The sequence below is a fragment of the Salarias fasciatus genome, chromosome 7 (assembly GCF_902148845.1).
Source record: "Salarias fasciatus chromosome 7, fSalaFa1.1, whole genome shotgun sequence".
Lineage (NCBI taxonomy): Eukaryota > Metazoa > Chordata > Actinopteri > Blenniiformes > Blenniidae > Salarias > Salarias fasciatus.
Window position 1 is genome coordinate 5,976,606 of NC_043751.1, and position 25,423 is coordinate 6,002,028.

At 44.2% G+C, this 25,423-nt stretch overlaps 1 protein-coding gene across 1 annotated transcript in view; it reads left to right on the plus strand.

The window, feature by feature from the left end:
- The window catches only part of insc (INSC spindle orientation adaptor protein), a 46,929-nt gene extending 22,026 nt beyond the window's left edge, over window positions 1-24,903 (plus strand). The window contains exons 3-13 of the mRNA XM_030096642.1: window positions 8,552-8,918; window positions 9,011-9,063; window positions 9,449-9,572; window positions 10,440-10,553; window positions 15,810-15,935; window positions 20,924-21,095; window positions 21,189-21,367; window positions 21,479-21,545; window positions 22,311-22,466; window positions 23,255-23,331; window positions 24,321-24,903. Of these exons, the coding sequence (XP_029952502.1) occupies window positions 8,552-8,918; window positions 9,011-9,063; window positions 9,449-9,572; window positions 10,440-10,553; window positions 15,810-15,935; window positions 20,924-21,095; window positions 21,189-21,367; window positions 21,479-21,545; window positions 22,311-22,466; window positions 23,255-23,331; window positions 24,321-24,449 (1,564 nt within the window). The 3' untranslated portion in view covers window positions 24,450-24,903. The remainder of the gene's footprint in view (window positions 1-8,551; window positions 8,919-9,010; window positions 9,064-9,448; window positions 9,573-10,439; window positions 10,554-15,809; window positions 15,936-20,923; window positions 21,096-21,188; window positions 21,368-21,478; window positions 21,546-22,310; window positions 22,467-23,254; window positions 23,332-24,320) is intronic.
- Window positions 24,904-25,423: the final 520 nt, after the last annotated feature.

Sequence of the window (25,423 nt, forward strand, 5' to 3'; positions counted from 1 at the left end):
CTCTCAAACACACACTCAAACATAAATCCCATTTGCGCTGCACACGGCTCACTAACAGTCGGTAAATCAACTGATGAAATGAGTCAAATGGCTGAATTGTATTAAAACAAATTTCAAACACAGATGGAATGGGTGCGTGCACACGCACACACACACACACACACACACACACACACACACACACACACACACACACACACACACGTCGGCTTGTCTGCACAATCTGGGCCTCAGATTCCAGTCTGAAAGAGACCTGTCGAGTCATTGTGGTTGACCGAACAGCTCAGATGTGTTTCTGTGCCTTTGCTGGTTTGCCGACGTCTTCTATAACGTGTTGTGGGCGATCGCCAGCAGCACGTGACTGAAAATCGGAAAAAGTTGCGTAAGCGTGGCTTGCAGATGCGGGTTTGAATGTGAGACTTGGAGGAAAAAGAGGTAGAAAGAGAGAGAGAGAGGGAGAGAGAGAGAGAGTCAGCTGGAGACGGTTTGAGACGCCCTGAAAAGCCACAGTTTAATGTCTTTCACATACGACTGCAGAGCGTTATTGTTACGTCCTCTGGTGCATTTCAGCAGACGTGTGTGAAGAGCCGAGAGGAATAAGGTCGAGGTGAAAGGTAGCGTGAGATAAAGAATGAGGGAGAGGGACGGGGAGTGCGGTTAATCTGTTTTCTATGAGGTGAGTCTGGTCCTGGCGGCACATTAGAAGCCGCTCAGAACATCTGGAAGTCAGATGTTTGCCTGCATTGCCAGGACTGAACTGTACCACCAGTCAGAGGCCTGCAGATCTGGCCCTGCGCTACCTCAGGAGGAGAACGGTTCTCGACCTTCACCTGAAGCATCAAGGCGTGACCGGCACATTTATAGTTACCGTTTTCCAGATGCTTTCAAAACTTTCCCTTCTAATCTTTCCATTTTTAACTCAGTGAAGCTGTATCAGATTAAAGTAAACCCTCTGTATTTTCCAATGTTTCTGTTCTGATCAGAGATGTTCTATCTTTTGAGACTCTGACGTCCTATTTCACCTCTTTGAACACATGCCTCCATATTTAATTCTTTCTGGGACAAGAGCGTCCTTGTTTCCTCCTTCAGCCGGAGCCAAAGCCACAATGGTCGGGTCTTCAAACTCCAGCAGCTCATTCTGCTTTCACATTTCCACTGGCTCGGCCTCGCCGGACTGTGGTTCTGTTGTGGCGCACGACACGCTTTTCCATTCGCTGCCGAGCAGAGTCAGGCGTCAGTCTGCAGCTCATGGAAGCCAGACGCTGGACGACAGCGTGCTTATGCTGTGCTAAATGATTTCCAATTCAGCGGACGGAGGGAAGAATGCTCAGTCAGTCAAATCCAAAAGAAATATGTGACCGCGGACCAGCACATGCCGCCATGTGTTTTTTCTGTTCAACAAGATACTCGGTCTGTTAATAACTCTCACATTGAGACGACGGATAAATCAAGTTCAAGATGCAAATATTTTATTGTAGACATTAAACTAATCTTTCCTCAAATGAAAACCATTTCGAGCTTTAGGGAACACTCAACTAGAATGGTCAAACTTATTTTAGAATAAGTTTAACCATTTGGAATGGATAAGTAAAACAACAGAGACATATACATTTCAACAACATTAAAAGACATAAAGCTACGTATGTTCACAATTTGTGCATCAAATCTTTATGCATTTGGTGCTGATCTATCTATGCCAGCAGAAAGGTGTCACAGCAGTCAGCTGCTTGGTTGTAGATCTCAGTGTGATCTACTTAAACTGTGGATGACGTTAATATATTTTTCTAAAATTCAAGTCATCCCACGGGTAGAATAGACCGGCCGTCTGGCTTCCTGAATTTCATGTTTTCTATTGATCATCTTTTTTTCCCATCCAGTACATGTAGACTTGTGGTGGAAACATGGAGAGCAAAAAATTTGCAGAAATTATTCCCCGCCAGCTATTTCAGGGGGAGCAGAGCTGCTCCCAGACCAGCTGAGAAACGTTATCTGACTAGCGGGTTCTCACCACAACAGTGGGTTTTTACCACGACTCCTCTGACGGAAAGCAGCCAGGACACATCTTCATCACATCTCCGTTTTGAGCTCCTGAAGGAAAGTGGCATTGATGAAGTCTTGGTCTAACACGCTGCTGTCCTTTACACCTTTTTCCATTTCCTATATGGAATCTACCAATGGAGTTTCATCGTTGGCTTAATGTGACTGTTTAACGAGAATGTAAATGAGGATGTCTTTGTCATCTTTCACTTTACTTTTTTGTGAATGTCTGCAGAAACTCTTTTTGTGGCATTTTAATATTTACCAAATTTAATTTAGCCTTTATAAATAAAACGCTGGTCAGATGGTTCCTCTAGTCTATTGTTTTCCTCAACATTTCCTTTAGGAGCACAGTGGTAAATAACCGTCTCTTCAGTAATGTTATTATTACAGACCTTCTGTCCTTTGCTAGTATTGTTTCTTTTGCATGGTGTTATTATACGGACTCTGTGGTGCAGCCTGTAAAGTAAATTATAGTTATGGGTCACTAGAGCCAATCCTGGTTGACTCTGGGTGATTGCAGGATTCACCCTGGACAGGTCACAGGACAAACACAAGCACACACACACATTCACAGCCAGAGGAAATGTATAACCTCCACTGTTTTTGGATAGTAGAAGGAAACCGGAGGACTCAGATGAAACCATGGGGAGAACATGCAAATCTACTGGTATTCTGACCCACTGCCATCTCACTGTGAGGGAAGAGCACTGACCACAGTTCCACTGTGCAACCCTGATGAATAAAAACCCCAAAAACTAAGTGGAATCAAATGCATTCGAGCTTGTTTTTGCTTGAAAGTATCTTTAAATATTATTGAAAGTCAAAAACGCAGAAATTATCCCACTCAAAGCATCATTCCTTCGTCAACTTTCCTCCAACTCTGTACATTTAATCCTCAACGTTAAGAATTGTGTGGAGCGTATTATATTTTAAGTAACCCTATCTGTGCTTGAAGTCATGTTGATTTGACACAGTGCCTCTTAAATGTGCCGGAGCCACACGGAGAGTGTGCCGTTTAAATCATAACACCAGCGGGATCTTTGTGAAGTCGATAGCTGGGTGGACCGATGTGAGACCATTCATCAAGCAGACGGCCAACGAGAAGCAGACATTACTCAGCTTGCGGTCGTGATCTGAGAGGCGTTGTACACAACACCTGAATTATTTGAAAGCTGCGACAAGATGTACAACAACGCCTGTAAAAGGCTACCAGGCCCGAGGAACAAATTAGTTCCTGCTGTTCAATAACTGCCGTGTTTTAACGACAACAGGTGCTGGGAAGTTTCACGATTCATCCTCCATTGTTCATTGACCAATAGGAGTGACGCCACCTGTGTGGATTGAACTGAGGGTGGGAGAGAAATGCTATTCAGGACGGTTCAACGTTCATTTAGCAAGTTAGCAAGTAGCAAGCAACCCACAGTCTGCGCACGCTAATGCTAACATGTTTTCTAGTGGATGTTTCTGTTTGGAGGTAAAAAGCTAAAAGATAATGCTCATTCAAATTAACTTAAAACAAAAACGAAAACACAAACAAAAAACCTTCAACTTGTCTTTGGCTGAAGAGACAGATGTGCGATTTCATTGCAGTGAAGGTCTGTGGTGGCCATTGAGACATAACATCGAAGGAATGTTGCGATTATTAATAATCCATTTCAAATGATTTTCTCGGTTATTTGATCCAATTTCCTCTAAACTCCAAAGGAAATATTGCACAGATGAGTAAGTCGGAGGTTGGAAAGGTTATCTTAGTAGGAACATTGCATATGTAAACACAAAGTCTCTCAACAACCTTCATTTTATTTCCGCTCTGACTCATCGGCACACATTACAACACTCCCTCCCATCGCTCCAGTGAAGTAGATATAATGACAGTGATCGCCATGTTAACAGCAGAAAACAAAGTAAGGGCTGTACAGCAAATGTGCACAGAAAAATTCTACCTCCTTTACCTAACTTCATCCTCCTCGAGGCTGGTGTCAGTGATGATTTTGTTTTTCTCTTTTCTGGGAAATGGTAACTGTCTGGGTTCTCTAGGAAGCTAATGCGGCTTCACTTATTCTAATGCCTGTGTCAAGGTTACAGGTTAGTTTGATGAACCAGTACTCTAGGCTGTAATGAGTAATTTCACAAGAAAGATTCCTGAATCCAAATTCAGTAAGATGAGACACATAATTTAAGTGCTAATTCAAACAATAAGCATTTTTTTTAAACAACCACACAACTGAGTGTCATCTGCATAAAAATGCATGTTTTTTTCTCACTTTAAGAAAATGCACTCCTGTATTAATCTTAACTCAATGATCCACCGCCATACATACAGTTCAAAAAATTGGACTTCTAAAAGGTTTTTTTTTTTCCTTTTTTTAATTTTTCCACATTTTGAGCTTTTGGGATTGGAATTTTTCTCTGCAACATTTCAATTAAGACACACAGTTTTACCTACAAATACAGCCAAAAAAAAATAAAAATAAAAACATAACTTCATAATTAAAATGTTTTTTGTCCACTTATTGTAAAGAGCGTGTGTTACTGGCAGCTTTAATGCTTGATCTCATCCTACAGCCAACTCTTAACCCTTCAGATGGGCGTAATGAGTGATCCTGCACTCATCCTCTTTGCTTCATGGAGCTGGAGTTGAGCTCAGGGACAGAGCGTTTTGGGGCTCATCCTCTCAGTGACTCATCCAGCAGAACTCCGAGTGCCTCAAGTACGTGAGAAGTTAAAAAGTGAATCATCTAAAAAGCACAAGTTATCATTTTCACCTGATGCATTACAGGAAGCGTGAGCTCAGTGTGGCACACCAACACGGTTCCCTCCAATAAATCCTGCAGGATGATGATGATGTGGATCAGCCAGTTTCCACCAACTTTTTACCCATTTTAATAACATTTTAACTTTTACCCACTGCACTTTGAGATATATTTAACTATGTGCTTATTTTAGGAACTGGAAGCGCTGTTAGTGTGTCTGTGAAATCTGACTGACAAGCATGCAGGACCAAAAAAATAGTGACGAATTATGATTTAAAATGAGATCCTGCTCGCAAATGCATGAGTAATACTCCATATTATCCTCTTGGAAACATCTTTGCAATGCAGAGAAAAGCTCATTTTTTAAACTAAAAATGCCTCCTATTTGGAGATTGCCGTCTCTTTTGCTGCCACCGCCGCTGTGTTTGCTGACAGCAGCCTGCAGATGAGAGGCAGCGGTGCTCCATCTCTCCGGGATCCCCGTCTCAGATAATAGAGCCGCTGTCGCCTGACCCTCTCTTGGCCCCGCATGTAAATATTTGTCATTCCCTGCAAGCTGAAGTGCACCGCTTCTCCTCCTTTGGAAAACAAACCTATTATTATCATCCTTTTTTTTTTTTTCCTTTTTTCTTTTTTCCCTTGACTGTGAGGGGAACATTTTGTGGCTTGTTGGGCGTGGAAATCAAGATGAGTTCATCCTTGTGTGATGCCGTTATATAACTGAGGAAAATGGTCTGAATTGGCCGTATTTCGACCGAAAGGGAAGTCGCTGGCTGTTTTTGCGTTTCAGAGAATGACACAGGCATTTTGTTCACGCCTTCTCGGCATTCAAGTGTCGGAGTAATGTATATGATGGCCCGTAAACATCGCGTCTGTTTGGGTGTCATCAAGTAAATCACCAATAAACAGTGCAAATTAATCAGTGAGTGGTTATCAAGCTCTTTCTGCCTAGTTTGACCTGATCTACTTTGAGTCACTGTGTTTCTCAGCGGGCAGTGATTTCTCCCACAGAATTTATATTTTAAGGGTTTTCTTTTCTTTTCTTTTTTTTTTGTGGATTTTGTCACAAAGCAGAAACAAAGATTGGGAGTATTTTATTGGCAAGGAACGTTTTAGGACAAATTAATTTTCTTAATCGGCTGGATTGATTTAAACAAAGCCTCATAACTCTTTCATCTTCAGAAGACTTGATAATCGCAGAGGAGCCACTCACCCCACTTAGCAGAACAAGCTCCATATCAGTGATTGTTACTCGGTGGAACATTGTGCTGCGCGGTTATTTATTCTTGCCCATATTTACAGCTAATTACATCATCGTCCTCTTTACAAATGCAGGAAGATTTATCGTCTGAGCCGCCGGGCTTCCTCACTGTTTGACTACTGTACCGATCGGCCGGAACATTGTGACCACTGACAGGCGTGAGCAGGCGTGTGAACATTTTAGTGGGTGGACTGTTTAACACGGCAGGCCAACAATTTCTCCTCAAAGTTGAGGTTTTATAAGAAAAAACTAATTGGTTGGGCAAGGAGTTCAGTAATTTGGACAAGAGCCAAACTGTGATGGCTGGGTCCGGGCATCTCCAGAGAGCAGCTCCTGGAGGGTCTTCCTGGTCTGAAGAGGTCAATATCTCTCTGAAATAATCCAAGAAAGCGATCAAGTTAGGGCTTGACCTGATAGAAAGAAGTCAGAATACAGTTTATCATGTATCCTGTAGAGCTGTATAGCTGCAAAACATTCAAATGTTGCTGAACAATGGAGAGATGAGCATCATGACTGGACCACGGCACAGTGGAGGGAGGGGGCCTGATCTGAAGGATCGCAGCACACTTTGGATAGCAAGTGGAGTGAATGAGGACAAGCATCAGGATACACTGCGGGTGGAAGACAAGCAGCGTAAAGCTTTCTGCTGGTTACTTTCACCCTCACCATTTCAACGAAACAGCCTTTACTGATGCAGTAACCTCTTTCGGGTGGATGATGCACCCTGCACAGCACTAAACTGGAAGAGTCTGAGGAGCCAGATTGTGGTCCATATTCCCCTGATCTCAGTATCCGGCTGAACACCTGTGGGATGTGTCTGGTTTGTGTATGAACGGATATGTTGTGTGTATTTGGGTTTGTGTTGTGTGTGTGGAAGACCTCCTGTCACAGATCAGTGTGAGTCATGAAAGTTTTTAGTTTCAAATGAGCCCAGCATCATGGAGCGATTCCCGTCTTTGCACAGCTGCCCCACACACACAGCTTTGATAGTGGATTAATCGGAGTTGTGGCTTTCAGATGATTCATCCTTGTATAACCAGGACTTGCTGACAGCTGACTTGAAAGTTACGTAATGATGCTGGCTGTTGGTCTCAAAGAGGAATGTTTGCTATGCATACACGTACAGCTGCTCTCCTTTCGGGTCACATGGCGTTCACCATCCAACACGACGCCTCGACTGTCCCTAACGAGCAGATATTTACCACTAAGTCCAAGATCCGTCTTGATCGGTGACGTTTTCCTTGAGTGTTGATTCAAAGCAGAGGCGGCTGTGTGTCCATCGACCCGCCGTCTTCCGGGGAGCCCTGGCTCAGCGGGTGCAGGGGTCTGGATTCCCTCCTTAAGCCCCACTTTCATTAGTGTCAGTGGAAAGATTGAAGCGAGCAGCGGAAACGTTCACTGGGAGCTGCCCATCATCGGAGCGACCGCCATTCTGAAGGGAGGATGAGGGGTTAAGCTAACAAGCGCCGAAGCCGGCAGTTATTGGTGAATAATTGAGCTGAACGCTCTGTATTGATTTTAGGAACGCCGTGGTGTTTTAGGATCGAGTGCTGCTCATTTATTGTGCAGCCGTCATGGAGTTAAAGAGCTTTCATTAGTAAATATAATGGATGATGTGGTAATACTGTACGGATTCGGCCAGCATGTTTATAAATCTAGTTCATTTATGAATGTGTTTCAGTCAAGTTTTGTTAAAAACTCTCATCACGGATTTTATTTTCAGTGACATGAAAGACTCGGATCTGACGTCACGTTCTTTGTAAAGGAGGCGCAGATCGTACCATCAATTGTTTAATCTTACATTCTTTTAATTACATGCGTGCTGTTTTCCCAGAGAAAAATAGGAAAATTAAAATGACATTAGGAAAAGGACAAGCATGGCACACACTATGTGTCATTGTTACCATCGGTTTGAATTAATGGTCAACACTTTCTTAATTTTCTCCTGATTAAGCATGTAATTTAATGTGTAGGAGGCAAAAGGTGACGGAAGTTTTCTCATATGAATCATCTGGAGTGGGCCGGTCAGCATCTTTTCTCTGTCCTCCACACACATTAGACTCCACGACACTGAGTGCACTGCGTGGTGCAATCTGTGCAATAATTTGTAGTTTAGGCTCAAAATCAATAAGGAGGAGCAAGACGAAGACTAAATAGGCATTTTGCCATCGATTTACCCAAAGAAAATCGATTCAGAAACAGGAAACTGAATTTTCTTTAGAAACTCTGATCAATAGAGACAAATGAACTGAGGACAGTGTTGTTATATTTTATTCTGTGTCATATCTCCAACAACAGCTCTGTAGCTGAAGAAGAACGTTACCCAAAAACCATCTATCTGAATACGTTTTTACAAGAATATTCTGACTTCCGTCTAATTTGAATTGTCACTATATGAGAGTTTACTGAAAACACTGGAAACACTCAAAGCTGATCATCTTAATGGGCGTTCAGCAGTCTGACCCCTGACCCGGCCCCTCTGTTCGTGCTCCCACAGCGCCCGTATGCAGTCTCTGCAGGTGGACTCCGTCCAGCGCTGGATGGAGGACCTTCGCCACATGACGGAGGTGGAGTGCATGTGCGTCCTGCAGGCCAAGCCCATCGGGGTGGAGGAGGACGCCCAGCAGGGAGAGCTGATCGTGGCGTCCGGCGCCGGCTCCGGGGACCACGTGGCCCGGAACAACCTGCAGACGCTGCTGCGCCGGGCGCTGGTGGTCAGCACGGAGCTGGGCAAAATGTTCCAGCGGCTGGAGAAGGGCCGCTGGCAGAGGGTGCACAGCACCGCCGTGAGGGCCAACTGCCACGTGCGCTCTTTAGTGCACGAGTACAGCGCCGCACGGAGCACGCCGCCCGAGATGCAGAAGGTGATGGGTGGTCTCGGATGTGGTTTTTAAAGTCATATTGGAATTCATCTGAAATAAAAACAGATGGTTTTTCTTCTTGTTTCCTCTGCTAGTACGAGAAATCTCTGCTGGAAAAGTGTATGGAGCTGACGAACATCACAGAAAGGTGAAACTCTCCACAGCAGCAATTAAGACGCTCACATCGTCTCACGCTCAAGTGTAGAAGTACTGAATTACAAACACTCCTTACTGTCATTAAGGAGCATTTTGGAATGGTTGTATTAGTATGTACCGAGTATTCAAGTACGCAATGCTCTTCATACTCAAGGACAAGACACACAATGTACTGCTCTTGTTCACAATACAAATTATGACAGTGCAATTAATTTATAATTTCTCTAAGAAATTTGCATTCAGCACGGATGTTTACACTTTCTGCAATAGTTTTGGAGTATACTTTTACTTGACTTTCAAATTTGAAATATTGAGTCCAATTTAAGCAGTGTGAAAGTATTTACATCTGCGTACGGCTGTCTGCCTTTCTCCTCTAGGTGCCTTCACACTGACGATGAATTCTTCCTGAAGTCGATGAGGGAGGCCATCCACGAGATCCTCACGGACGTCAGTGATTCATTCAGCAACATGATTGACATGGCTTTAGCCAATGAAATCAGGGTAAAGTATTATAATCCCATTTATACACAACTGTTGCAGATGCACCCATGTGAAGAATCACTTCATTTTCTGGCTTTTGAAAGTTAATGTCTGCCAACAACACATTGTTAGGGTTGCAATACAGAACAAATCCAGTCATACATGAGCTGAAGTGAGGAGAGTCGAGGAGAAAGTTATTAAAAGAAGCTGCAGTTTCTACATCTAAAGAGTGATGGTTGTGTTTATTCCTAACACTCAAACTTTAAAATGGTTTTACATTGTCAAAGATATCAAAAAGCACATGTCTGCCTTCAAATGGGTCTTTTACTGTGAGTTGCTTAACAAATGAGCAGAGCTCTCACATCATGCTGGGTCAGTCAAATGCCAGAAAAGCACTGGAATAAGCTAACCTGTGCATTATGGCATGCAGCTGTGCGCTTCCTGCTTTAACTCCAGATTAATGCTTCATATCTTTTATCAAATGTCTGCATATTGTCATTTCAGCAGGTATTAATCCACACCTCATCCACAGTGAAGCCGCTTGAATAATGGGCAAAATGTCTTCCAAGATGTATAACCAAATCCAGCTGAGCTGATTCGATTTGCATTGAGACACACTGTCAATATTTTTGTGGAGCATTTACTAATGTCTCTGTCCGAAGCCAAGACGATGCAGTGCGCATTGTACTGCATCTGGAAAAATGATGAATGAGCTGCTGGCTCCATCAAGCCATGCCATCACAATAAATTTGATGGTATGTCAGAAACGCTGTACGGCGAGGCTTTAAATCACCGTCCGCTTGGAAAAAGAGCTCCTGGACACTACGGGGAACCAGCGACTGCATTGGTGTCATGATGAATGTGCTCAAGGTTTCTTTGTCCTTGCAGGTCCTGATCAGACAGATTGAATCATCAGACAGCGTTCACGCCATCGGCAGTGCCATCAGCAACCTGCTGTCCCTCACCCAGGATGGACCCCAGCTCTGCAGCATCATTGCCAAGGTACAGCAGGCTCAGGACTCAACTCCGTCCTTTACTAGCAATAGTCACAACCCGCAGTCAAGTGTTCAATCGTGGGGCGATGTCATGAGAAAACATCTGTCTTCTGTACTGTTTTGTCCAACTTGAGGTCAAAGGGCTTCAGAGCTGATCCCAGGTGATTCTGTGGGTGAAGGCAAGGCACTTCCTGGATAATTCATCAGAGGCCAGACACTCACATTCACACTCAGCTCAAATGCATGTCTTTGAACAAAGGGCGCAAAGTCCCGGAGTCCCGGTGACTGGATGGAAGGGTCAAAATGAGGACAGGATGTCAACTAGTGTCGCAGGATCCAGGTTGCAAAGAGACTGAAAATAATGTATCAGAGTCATAAAAACTTCAGTGTAGATCTGTTTCAAATTATGTTTCAGGAAGAAACTGCATGGAACTGTTGGGAACCAGAGCACAGCCATGTTCCTGGCTAATAATGTCTGACACCTTATAGGAGAGCTGAAGCTTCCCAGGTTTTCTTTCCTGCTGCAGGGCGCTGCTTTCCCGTTTTCACTCTGAATGTGAAGAAAACTGAAACACTGACTTTCCTCAAATCATTTCAAGAGAGTGTTTGACGTTACCCTTCACTCCATCGTCCAGTGCTGAACACTGAAGCGTAGTGCTAAACACCTGGCCCTGAGCTGTTTCACCGGCGTTCAGACGGACGAAGTGACGGCTATCTGTTCCTCCGTGCCTCTAAAAGGCTTTTTCACTGCGTGATAAGAACAGACAGCCCAGACAGCCAGTCTCAGTCGGCCATTAGTTAACCGGCCGCTTCCAGGACACTCTCGATAAGACCCTTCCTGATGGCTCACACACACACACACACACACACACAGCCAGATTGCGGGATCAATACTGTCGGCTCCCATTAGGACGACGCATTGATCACATGCTCAGGTGTCTTTACCTTTCAATCCACTCAGCCGCCGTTCCCTCAGAGTTTGGCTGAACCCTCTGGGAGGCGTGTGAGCGAGTGAGGCCGCTAATGAATACCCGATACAGAACACATCCACCTGCCACCTGAGATAATTAGCCTCCGCCCGTCTGTTCGTCTCCCTCAGACATGCACACCCTCCACAGCAGCGCGTATCATCTGGCGAAGCTTTTCCAAAGGCTCACGACTTCACTGCCGTTACTGTTCTGAATAACTCCAATTTGTGGGTGAAATGTTTGGGCGTGGAGCTGATCTTGAGTGGCGGAGCTTCTCTGTAAGATGGGTGGAGTGTAACGATGTTAGCTCTCATATTAAATACTCCACAGTGGCAAAGCAGCGACAACTCCCCTGGAAAATGAATTAACTGTGTGATTATTGTCATTTACATCGATCTGTTCCACAAGATGACAAGTTAATGTTGAGAAACACGACGAAGAATAATTATACACCAGATTCATTGAGTTTGGTGAAAGAGTTCAAATACAATCAACAGATTCAAGCCTGAACATGAATGTAAACTAAATATTTTGTTAATTAATTAGTTAAAATATTGTTGCAAAGAACAAAAAAGCAACACGTTCAGTCACCACGTACTTATTTACCAAGCAGTGTATTCACTAAAGTAACTTGTTACTTCAAAAAGTAATTTATGCCTGAACTTTAATCCCTTCTGGTAATTAGAAGGACTTGACAGAGAGCGTCAGCTGAGCTGTGAGGGTCAGTCCCATGACGGATTCTCTCATTAGGCTCAGCTCAGATGGAGCGCGGCACAACGCAGAAATCAGCTGTTCTTCAAACGAACGGCTCTGCTGTATGAACCGATGTGTGTAAGCTGGCTCCTTTAATGAACTCAGATTATTCTAAAAAATTATTCTAAAACAGAAAACAGACAGGAGGATTCCCTCTTTATCCATCTGTTTATTTAATTTTGTTTGGACACATTTTCTTAACTTGTGGGAATTTTTCTCATTTGTAAAATTGAATAAGCAGGATAAATACTGTGAGTTAAAAAGGCTGAGTGGGGTTACGTTATTTTAAAACATATTCAGTCCAGATGTGTCATTTAGCGTGTGTGTGCTGATACTACTGCGCTTCTCTGTAAATGCCAGCTTACCTGACACGGATGGAAAACACTGTTCACACTCAGATTATGGTAGAAATCACTCATGAAGACAAAACAAGGCGAACAAATCACACATCGATTTATCTAGAAGCTCTTCCTGTATTTTCTTTGAAGCCACAGTTAAAAGGTTTCTAGCTGTGTGTTTCAATTCCATAGCTGTTTGGATGTATATTCCTCCAGATCTCAAGAAGCACACACACGCGCACACACACACACACACACACACACACACACACACACACACACACACGGGTCAACATATAAATCTGACACAGATCAGAGTGAGTGACGATGTTTATTACAGCTGCTCAGTAAATCAACCAGCAGCTGGAGTGTTGGGGATCAACCTCGTCGTGATGAACACACACACACACACACAAATAACACACACACACGCCAGCCGCCTGGATGTTTACCCACGGTCATGACGGATGCTGATGTAGTTGTGTCTGTGCTGCCAGGCTGTCAGTGTGTGTGTGTCCTTGCTGCGGGACCACGGGGTGTGGCGGTAGCTCAGTGTTCCGTGTGTGTGTGGAGTGTGTTCAGCTCATGTGGACAGTGAACGGCATCCCGATGGAGACCAGGCCACACACACAGGTCTTCATCTCTCTGTTTGAATCAAAATGAACTTTAAAAGCCGCCACTCTCGGTGTTTCCAAAATTGGGATGTGAGTTGCCTCAAGAAGCCGCTGCGTCGTCTGAGCCGGTGCGAGACTCAGAAGGCTGTTTCGACGGGAAGGAATTACACGCTACGTCGGCCTGAGCAAGCCAACTCACGGATACACACGCATTTTTGGGCGAGCAGTCGATGCCAAAAGTGCGTGACGACGAATGAGCTCCGTGGGCCCCGGTTAAAGAACGAGGGTGAAGTCAGTGGGAGCGGCGGCGCGTGTCGCCGTGTGACGACGGGAAGGGGAAGAAATGGCCGTCAAGCTCAACAACGTGTGAAGTAAGTGGTAGAAGAAACTCTGTGAGGATGAAAACGTGTGAAGAGGAGGATCTGGTGGGATGAAAGGCCTGTGAGCGTCTTGTTCAGACCGTGTGGGAGTTCCACCGGAGATTCTGTGTTTCACTCTGATCCGTTTCAGATCTGAGAGCAGATAACAAGTGTATAAATAATCACAAAGATGCCAGCTACTAATGTGTAGCTGGTAAATATGTATTTGAAGCAGGAAATGAGCCAAAAAGTGCACAAATGTTGATGAAGTAATCCTCTTCATGCATACACAGCAACGTCTTCAAGTGTAAACAGAAAACCTTTGTTGCATTTTGGGGTCTGTTTACGTGACGACAATGCTCAGAGTTCCTTTACACTGACGTAAGAAATGCATAAACGGTGCGTTTTCTCTTGAAGCGTTGTTTTGTGAATGGCTCCCAAAGAAACGCTGAATTCAGTGTTCATTACAACACTGTAATATCCAGACAATAAAAGCCAAAGAATTTAAACCGAAGCCGAAGGTGGATCCATTCTGAGTCCCGAGGTGATTTTCACGGCGACGTCTGCGTCACGGTGTAATGACGGGATCAACAGGCTCTCCATCGCCTCCCGAGCAGCCGCAGTCGGCGTGGCGGAGTTTCGAAAGGTTTCCTGACTCCTTCCTCCAGCGGCGGCTCTTCCTGCACACACCAGGGACCGGCGCTGCGTAGGCAGGAAGCGGGGACGGCCGGTCAGGCCGGAGGGCGGGGTGATTAAGCACTCCAAGTCCCGGCAGCATATGAGACATGCCAGCCCGGTATAATGGCCTTATTAGGATAATGGAGGTAGTTACAGGCTTCGTCTTCCTCCAGGTAATTCTGTCTATCTGCGCCGTCAATGCAGTTCAATACCTGCAAGTGTCGTCCTTTTTTCAACGGGCTGCGGACATCGAGCCACGCGGAGCAGCGATTTGTGTTTGTTTACACCCAAGTATAATCAAACAGAAAAATGCTCGGCCATTACGGTTAGCAGATAGTCCCCTTTTCTGCTCTGTGTTTTCCATTCATGAAATATGTATATTTTGGCTGTTTTTGCCTGACATGATGGATTGCGTGAGCCATTTGATATGTTCGGTGGTTGGCAAGCTTGCCGGGTAATGGTGGCCAAATCCATCGGTCATTCCGGGTCTCTTGGACCTTTTAAATCCAGCATGCTGCCAGTGGCTGAGATCAGCAGGGCTCATCGGACCTTGCAGCAGTCTCACAAGGAACAATTTTATCCATCATTTTGCACAATAATGCATACTTTAAGCTGTAATTTGGTGGTTTGAAGCTTGTCCGGCGAGTCTGCAGGAGTGGTTTTTTTTCAGCCTAATGGCCTGTTTTGGAACACTGTGGTAAAGATACAGGGTAATAATAGAAGGACGAACTGCAACAAGCAGGCAAGAAAAAAAATCTTCAAAAATGAGCTCTTGGTTTTAAAGGTTTAGATTTAATCGTAAAGTCTTTTCACTGATCCCTTTATCTTTTTGAGTGTGTGTGTGTGTGTGTGTGTGTGTGTGTGTGTGTGTAAGCCACCCCTTCAGCTGCGTTTTCGCAGTTCTGCATTGTTCGCCTGTTCTCCCCTTTATAATACGTGGTAGTTGTGTTGCAGCCTCGGTTTAGATGACGTTTTCACGCTGCTTGAACCGCAGCGAGGCTGTCAGGGTGCATGATGGGTGAACAAAACACAACGTGCTGTGATTATATTTGGCCGACAAAACCCTGTGGTTAGGATCACGTTTAAGGTTGAGGGAAGGATCTTATTTTGGGCGGATGTTAATTACCACCTTGTTTTGCACACTTCTTCCGTATCAGATGAAGGCGAAGGGCTTTTCCTTGCGAACGCAACCAAACGCTGCCTGTAATTTGGGCTGCGCGCACGAGGCAGAGCAGGAACGCGCTAATAGTAAGGATGGAGGAAAGAGAGGCGAACATCTGTGAGGTCTATGACCTCCGCCTCGAGCTAAGAGCTCCTAATAGTCGCGCTGAAGTCGTTAAACAGCACGACAGAATTAGCAGGTAATTTCAAGCACACCAGCCTTATGAACACAGGTGAATCTCACACAGCTGCGAAACACTCAGCTAAATCAAGAGGGCGAAGGCGACTTGAATTTTATTCAGCTGGAAATTTGAATTAAAGAACACAGGCTGAGAGTAGCGGTTTGTTGTTATGTGTGAAGCAGAGCATGATCTTTTGTGGCTCCGGCGCAGGAGGGAGCTGTGGTGGCGCTCTTCAAGATCTGCAGACAGGACCGCTTCAGAGACCTCTACGCTCACGCCTTGAGGACGGTGGCCTCCATCTGCTGTGTGGAGGAGGGCATCAACCAGCTGGACAAGGTAAAACAACACCGTTCCACATACAAACACAGTGTTTCTCAAACTTTGGGTATATTTGAATCAAGCGTCGAGGTGAAAATATGACTGGAACATGTGTGACTTTAAAAAATGTACAGTCAGACAATAAATATGCCTAAAAAGTATCCTGTTTCCTTTGCTGGTCAAATATTGAGGAATTCTGTGGAGGTAATGCTATTTGTTCTTCATTTATAAAACAAAATGTGACTATTTACTTCAGGTTATAACTCTTCTCTTATTAGTTTGATGTTTTTGGATTGAAATACTTGATAAGTCTTCACATTTAAGTAAATACAGAAAACATTTCACCTTTTTTTCTTTTACACATTTTTGTGAGATGTGTGTGAAAAGGCTCCCCGATACTGACTCACTGGTTTAGAGGTCAAAGGTTTTATTCTATATCATGTTTTTTTTTTCTACAACAGAAGAGTTTTCCCATTTTTTGTAGCTGACCTGATCTTTCTTCCATGAAGGTGTTCATAAAATTCCCTCACCTCGGTGCTGAAATATCACCATCAAAACTTTACTGTAGAAAGAGGAAATAGCCATCAGCCGGTGTGTCGGTGAAACACACATCCTTTCCCTCCTGATAATTGAAAGTGCAACAGGTGATAAGGAGGAACACAGCACTGAGATCATTACGGAGGAGATGCGGACCGGGGACAGGTCAAACCTTCACACCTGAGCGATTCTAGAGGAGGAAAGGTGAGTCAGGGAGACGGGAGGCTAATAAGACATCCATCTCTGTTCCTCTCTTTTCTCTACCGAGAATTCAAACCCAGATAAACAGCAGCTGCACGTACCCGTGTCGGGCCGGCGTTGGCAGAGACACAAATACAACTGGGCTGGAATAATGATGCCACAGCGGTACCTGCTCACACGTGGTGCAGCTGGGACGCCGCGAATCATCCGAGTGTGAAAACTCTGAACAAAAGTCCGCCGTAGATGAAGCAGCCGCGGCCCCGCAGGAGAAGCTGCCACTCACCAGCGAGCGCTCAGGCTTGACAAGCACAACTGTCACTGTTGAAGAGCGATCAAGACGAGGGGCCGGCACGCACCTGCAGAGCCGGAGAGCCTCTACGCTTTATAGTTTTATCCCCAACTGGAGCGTTATGTAACCATAACACGGAGAACTGTGGGAAGTCAGAAGGCCCCAAACTTCACTGAAGGGGAAAAAAAAAGAAAGTTCGTCCGGTGTTGTAGGTTAATGGAAGCAAGATGTATGTGAAGGTTTCTTATCCGGGTAGAATAATCAAAGAAAATACCAGATAATGACAATGTTCAGATTTTTTTTACTGTGTCAAACTGTTCAAATACCGGCTGGGCCTTTCTCTGTGAAGCTTACATGTCGGTTAGCATACAGCAAATGGAAATGCTCACACATAGGTACTTTATCACAACAATTGAGTAAATATATTTAGTTCAAAACCCCCTATGAGAAGAAAAAGAACAAAGGTCGTTACGTCGCCCGGTATGGCGCAGCCGGGGCCCCACCCTGGAGCCAGGCCTGGGGTTGGGGCTCGTAAGCGAGCGCCTGGTGGCCGGGTCTTTGCCCACGGGGCCCGGCCGGGCCCAGCCCGAAGGGACGACGTGGGCCTGACCTCCGGTGGGCTCACCACCCACCGAGGGAACCGTAGGGGCCGGGTGCAGTGTGGATTGGGTGGCAGCCGACGGCAGGGTGCCCGGCGACCCGATCCCTGGACACAGTTACGTCATCTTCATGCAGAAAAAAAAGGAGATGATGTGTCATTGTTTTAGATCTCTTCTGAGCTCAGAGTCAACTTTCTTCCAGTGAGCACTCTCCACAAACTTTGGCACGACGCCTAAAGAAAATTAGCTGAAGTTATGTGACGTTGGTCCTGAGAATAAACTGAATGAGCTACATCCTCTGTCCGGTAAATGAGGAGTTGGGGAACATCCTATTTTAGGGAGGAGGAGGAGGAGGAGGAGGAGGAGGAGATGGAGGAGCTGTGGGGATGGGAGGGAGACCAGCGGGGAGGGTGGACGGACGGAGGTGTGGAGGGTGGATTGTTCCACGTCAGTGAATCACACTGGCACAGAGCTGCTGACGTCCACAGGGACGGAAATAGGGAAATGCCCCGCGAAGCTGAGCATGTGACGACGCTCGGCGGCAGGAGAGAGTGACAGGTGTGGCTGCCTGGGAGACTTCAGGAGAAAACTTTTGTTTTCTGTCGCGTTGAGCTGTGCGGAGTTTGTTCTTCTTTGTCACTAAAATGTTTATAATGAGAAAACCAAATGTTTAACGTCTAACTTTTTAATCCTCATCTAGGCACAGTCTGCATGCATCAGTGTGCAGATTTGTAACAATTATCCACACATGCGGACTTGACAAGTGCTGCAGACAGACCGCAACGTCAAAGCAAAATAAAGCAACAACTGAGCAACACTGCCCTCAAGTGGAAGACACCTGCTATTACAGCTCCTGTTCAGAAGCCTCAGACTGCAGCTGCAGGCCATGCATGCTTTGCATGTGAATTCCTTCATTTAAATGAATTTCTGTATGATTGACATCCTCAGAGAATCAAACTTTATTTTTCTTCTCCTTGATCTAAAGTTCTGCTGTGATTCTGAACGCCTCCTTAAAATCTGGTGATGCACACACACACACACACACACACTCCGAGTCGGTGCCAGTCTGATGTACCAGAGTCTCTCGGCAGCACATTCAGTCTGGAGGCGGCCATTAAATCCCAGCGGGGTGTTTTAATTGTGACGGCTTTACGAGCAGAGCGGCGGGTTTGGGCCGGCTGACACCTCGGGCTCGTCACTGTCGCGTCTCCGTGTCCGGAGAGGCTGCAGAGCTCCCAGCTGTAAAAGGTGCACCGAGCAGCAGTGCTTAAGGACTTCATCTCTGAATCATGGTCAACTTTATGTGTTTTAACAAGAGAGGGCAGTACATCAAACACACTTTTAGAAGATCAAGAGGGATGCAATAAAATTCTGCCTGTTGATAACGTAATGCCATAAAACAAATCATCTCCCAGCCTTGAAAAGGGGCTGATCTTACAAATTTAAATTATTTCAAGCTCATAAATCAGAGGCGGAGCGGGAGTCTCAGTACAGAGGGGGCGGAGCATTCTCCACGGGCCCTTATGATAGTAATTTTACCTTTTAACAATACCTTATGCTACCATCAAACAACACACTAATGCTCACTTTTATTGAGCCAAGCAAACCTATATGCCTCAGAAAGCAGAATAAAGTCACAAACCAGTTCACAAACTTGTTCTGAAGAACAAATACACATACGCACACACACAACTTCAGCCTGACAGGTGTCAATCTCAGAGCGTCAGGTGCTGAAAACTCAGATAAAAAGTCACCAGCTACATCTTTACCATCTTTGATACAGCTTAAATATAAAATGAACACAGCTGGTCTAAAATTACACAATCTATTCAGATAGATAGATATAGACACAGCTATCTATATCTTTTGGAATTCACGTATATTAGAAAAAAATAAAGAGTTGAGAGTTACACAAGGCACATTCAGCAGGTGTTTAAGACCACAGCGTTCTGATAAAGGTAATATTTTTGAAGGTTTCACTGACTCACCAGTGGCTCCGATGTTAGGTTTTGGGTAGTACCGCTAGCGACTAGCATAGTGTTTAGCATACTGTTGAACTTCCCTCCAAAGAGTTCAGATCAAGTGCAAAAGAAAAAAACTCATTAATGCCTCACAGCCAATCAGCGCTGGCTTACAGCTCTGATGCATTCATGGAAAGTCGTAATGTCAGAATTGGCAAATTGGAGCCCACAATCATATGCGTATACCTTCTCGCACACACTGCACATTTTATTATAATAATTTATTCACGAGTAAATGTGAACACATCACATGAAACGGGGCCCTATGACCTTGTGGGCCCTGGGGCGACCGCCCCCTTGCCCCCACTCTGGCTCCGCTACAGCCATAAATCATTCCGGTTGTTCAAAAATGAGCTTGACAATTATTATTTTTGGATTGAGATGTTATGAGTTTCACATTTACATAAAACAGAATGTGCCCTTTGACCTCAGGTGCTCCTGTGAGCTCACATCAATGTTTTGACAACGTGCACTCAGCCCGCTGATTTAGATTTCCTTATTTTTAGTCAGCATTATATTGAACAAATCATGTTGTGAGAGAGAAATGCTTTATATGGGAATGTTCAGTTATATAATATGATCTAGGTAACTCAGTCTCAAGCTAAAATGAGTATGAAAATGAAATGATAAATAATTAACATGGAAAAAATAATTTAAAAATGTATTTAAATCAATTGAATTAAATTAAATTACTAAAAATGATTTATTTTAAAAATAAATCATGTAACAGACCATTTTATTTTCTGTAGTAAATGTAAAAAGAAGTACAGCTTTAAAGTATATCAACCAACACACAATAACAGGTAATAGTGAAACAAGTCATCAACACTGACAGAACATTCATTTTCTTTTTTCCATGATCAGTAATTTACATACAAACGGTCAGGGGAGAAGCAATTAACTAGAAATGTTAATATTATTGGAATTAAACAGTCTTTTTGGGTAATTGCCATGTTACTTTGCTATTTTTAAAGCCGTAAGTCCCTCCTGAGTCCAACCACATGATTTACTTTTGATTTGCAATTTTTTTTAGCCAAATGGTTTATCATCTGAGCATCGAGGATTCCTGTTTTACTTCTCTAAATGTTTCTCATTATGTGATCTTTATACATTTTATTGGTTTAGAAATGTTTTTTGTGCTTGATACATGGATATTTTATACATTGAATGAATGAATGGTCTTCTCTATTCTTTCACTGGGATACAGTAACTTTCCTGCACCGCAGTCAGAATAGCCTGAGTCGCGTGTGAAGTCGGGTTTGAGGTTGTATCGTCTGAAGGCTGGGAGGAAGCCTGCCTCTGCGCTGCTGCTGCCAGACCGTCAGTCGGCGCTGACGGCGCTGTGCCTCTGCCCTGCAGGTGGACGGGATCCTCTGCCTCGCCGACATCCTGACCGACGAGAGCAGCGTGGAGGCGGCCCGGGCCGAGGCGGCCGCCGTGGTGGCTCAGATCACGTCTCCTCACCACACGTCCACCCAGCACCTGGCCAGCTTCCTGGAGAGCATGCACGACATCGTGACCGCGCTCATCAGTGAGTGGATCCTACTCTGACCTTTGACCTTTACTGGACCCAGAACATGGGTTTTTATGGTGTTTCGTCTCTCTCTCTCTCTCTCTCTCTCAGAGCTGTGTGAGAGCGCCTCCTGTGGTGAGGTGTTCCTCCTGGCTTCCGCAGCCCTGGCGAACATCACCTTCTTCGACAGCATGGCCTGCGAGATCCTCCTGCAGCTCAACGCCATCCACATCCTGCTGCAGGCCTGCAGGGACCGCCAGCGAGTCGACACGCCCTACTCCAAAGACCAGGTGCATGCATTCACCCACCAAAAGAAACTGGAAGGATTTTCATGTTGAAGGATCCTCCATGAGGATCTTTAGCGGTTCAGACCTTTTCATTTACGTCTGTTTGAATTCCAGGTGGTGACAATCTTGGCAAACCTCTCAGTCTTAGAGCAGTGTGCGCCTGAAGTCATGCAGGAACAAGGTAAACTATTAGAGAGAAAACGTTGCGATTCTCCTGTTGTCCTCAAGGAGGCAGCATCGGGCAGCCCATGTGAATCAGCCTGCCCGAAATCCTCATGTTCCCATTGAAGACCATTCAATTACCTGATTTGAATTTCCTTTCTCATTCCATCGTTGCTTTTGATGTTTTACCTGTTTCGGAGTGTCCTTCAGATCCAGAACATATTCCAGACTCCAGCTCCTTCACGCTGCATCAGACGAACCAGCAGAAAGAGCTGGAGTCATGTGTCAACCTGCAGAGAACTCTCACTATAAATATGCATTTAATTACATTCTGATGCATTAGATGGTGGCTTGATCTTGCCTGAAATGATGCTTAATATTTTTCTGTGAAGGATCAGTGATAGAAACAAACACAGAGAAGAATGTGGAGGTGTGTTCTTTAAAGGCTTCTCTGTATGTTTCAGTCATTGTCAGAGTCTCGTCTGAGTGGTCTTGACAGTGAGTCGGAGTGTCTGTAGGATAATGACCTGCTGAAGGTCTGTCTGACTCCGCCGCTTTATCTCTTACTTCTGTTGTTCCGAGAAGTGTTGTATTATTTTATTTGCTTTTCAGAGACACTCTTGGTCCATTTTTTTTCTGTCTTTAATGTCTGGTTTCTTTCTGATTCACCTCAGCATTTCACAGTGTGCAGCTCTCTGTGTGGGGAGTTTCAGATCGCTGCTGTGTTTCATCTTACAGTAATTCCCCCTTTGAGTCCTGAAAGCAGCTATATTGTGTCTTTCAGGAATCGAGCGACTGCTGCTGCTGCTGGGCGAAAAGCCGTCGTCTCCCAGTCCGTCGGAGGGCGCAGCCTGCGAGCGAGTCCAGCAGAAAGCCGCCGTCACTCTGGCCCGTTTGAGCCGAGACCAGGACGTGGCTCAGACAGCCGTCCAGCTCAAAGGTAGAGCAGCCGTTCAGGAAGCAGAACGCCATCTTTGATTCTTAAAGGGTGTGAAATGAGTATTTCAGAGAGCGGCTGGTTGAGATGTCACAAAGTCTGACAATGAACGTAACTGGAATAATCGATCAGTAGAGAGGAGTCAAAGGTCAGGAGGGGGGCTATCTTGGTTTATTATCAGCAGACAGTCCAGAGGTCTGCACCTGATGGCGCTGCATTAATCTTACACATCTTCAGAATCACAAACAAACCGGAAAAAGTACAGGAAGTAGCAGTGATGCCTGTTTGTTTCAGAAAAGATCATATTTAAAGAAGTTGATATGTGCACATCTTCACTGTGGTGTAGCCTGCACATTCAGAGCTTTGACAATAAGAAAACCTTTAATTCACAATGAAAACAGCAGTAAAGAAGATCCAGATCTGCTGAGAAGCTGGAATTCTACGAAGAAGGTGTTTTCTGTACAACCCCATTCGGCGGTCTCCTCATTTTCCCAACGACACAATGAACGTCCTCTCTTGAAATGGTAAACTCATTTAGCATCATCTGATTGTGTCTGTTTTTTTACTTTAAATCACTCTGTTACAGATACTTCACACAACCACAACAAACACCAGTGCAGAAAAATTCCTCTTTTTTTCTTTTTGAAACTCTTGTCGGATTTTTATTTCAGAAAGCGGCACAAGAAAAAAGACCAAGGAGAGCAGTGTGTGGCTGCTCTGCGTCTCAGCTGGACGTCAGAATGAAAGAATGAGTCAAGCTCGTAACTGAATATCTCTTCTCCCGTCTTTAGCCATCCCTCGCCTTATTGAGCTGTGTCGCTCCCCTACTGAGAGGAATAACAGCGACTCGGTGCTGGTCGCTTGCCTGGTAGGTTGTGAATCCCGTGTGTGTGTGTGTGTGTGTGTGTGTGTGTGTGTGTGTGTGTGTGTGTGCGCAGACCTTCACAGACGTGTAAACGACTCTGTGTCCTGAATACAAATACCTCATTCAAGCATTCAAATTGCCTATTTCAGGCATACCTTGAAAACACTATACATTTTCAGGCCGGCTGGCTATAAGGGACTTCAGTGGTACGAGGGCGTTAAACCACAGGCCTGCATGTATAATATCACTGCAACAAATCACCGTCCAATTTAATTACATCCACAGGGCAATATTGGAAAATGGAAAATATATCACAACCTCAGTATGTTAAGTCGGTGTTGAGATAACCGACTGGTCCCCATCATCTCAAGCGTCGTGTGTTTAAATATGTACATATCATGAATAATATTGCAGGTCGTACTTCATCATCCTCTCATTCTTGCTGTAATTATTAGGACCGCATCTTAGGGCCGATGAGGGGATTTGAAGCGCATAATGGTCAGCGGCCTAATTGGGCAGCCTCTCCATGCTGAGGAATACTTTCTTCTTTTACTTCTGCCTCGCTGTAACACACTTGTCGGTCTATTCAAATTAATGTGATTCCATTTTATCCTTTTAGCCAAGGGTTAAGTAGCGCATTTGTAGATGTTCAATTTTTACCTTCAAAGGCCGCTGAGCTTTCACACATCATTTGTAATCTTAAATGTAAATGTTGGAGGCTCTCCTGGCTGAATGGGCTCAAGATGTCACATATATTACTTATGCGCTCTTCAAATAACGCAAGATGTTTAAAAATAAAAGATTCAATGAGCGCTATTGAAACAAGTCCAGGGCTGCCGAGACTGAATTTGATCGTTTTTGTTACACAACATTTTTATCACATCGAATTTATGAGCTAATTACCTTCCTATGTGTCTGTTTTTTTGACTGCACACGTCTGTGAAGGAGCATTATGGTGAATTCAGACGTGTGTGTTTGCATCGTGTCCGCAGGCCGCTCTGAGGAGGCTCGCAGCAGGAAGTCCAGACAGCATCGAGGCGGCCGACCACCAGCAGCTGATCAAGCCTCGCCTGGTCGACTCCTTCCTGCTCTGCTCCAACATGGAGGAGAGCTTCGTATGACGGCCTGCCGCCCAGCAGGGAGCCCCGGGCGCGCCGTCACGCCGGATCCAGCCCCGCCAAGTGCATTTATTTAACGACTGAAGCCTTGTTTGCCACTTTATGTACTTCAGAAAATTGATGGAATTTTAATATTGAACGACGTGGATGTGCGTGAATTTAAAAAAAGAAGCATCACATCAGCTTGAACTGCAGATATTTGTGTAAATGTAGATAAACGTGTTGCTCAGTGCGGCTCAGTAGAAAGCTTCGTTCTATGGAGAAGCAGTTATTGAATCGGTTCATGTTCTGTTTGAGGTCGTACCGCATAACCCGGTCTGAAATGAAACACTTTATATTATACCACTGTGCAATTGTTTTTGGGTTTTTTTTTTGTCTCTGAACAGTTTTTCCAAAGCAAAGAATCTTTGCACATTTTAAATCATCCACGTTCCTTTGAATGTTTTAGAGAACCAAATGTCAATGATCTTTTAACAATTATATGTATATATATATATATATATATATATATATATATATATATATATATATACATATGTGTGTGTATATATATATATATATATATATATATATATATATATATATATATATATATATACATATGTGTGTGTATATATATATATATATATATATATATATATATATATATACACATATATATATATATATATATATATATGTATATATATATATATACACATATATATATATATATATATATGTGTGTGTATATTGTTAGTTGATAACCAGGTTCACAATTACAATAAATTATTACAGTTTACCAGTTTTTCACGTTTTCAAGTGTGAAGGCATTGTTATTTCTGACTGAGGTGTATTGCAACAAGGTGTTTTTGTGTTGGAATACTTTTTATTGTTGGTGAAAGACCTTTATGTCCCATCTAGTATTAATTTGCCATTTATCCTGTATGTTTGTATGTTTGCTTGTGGAAACTCAACCTGTAAAAAGAAAAAAAAGG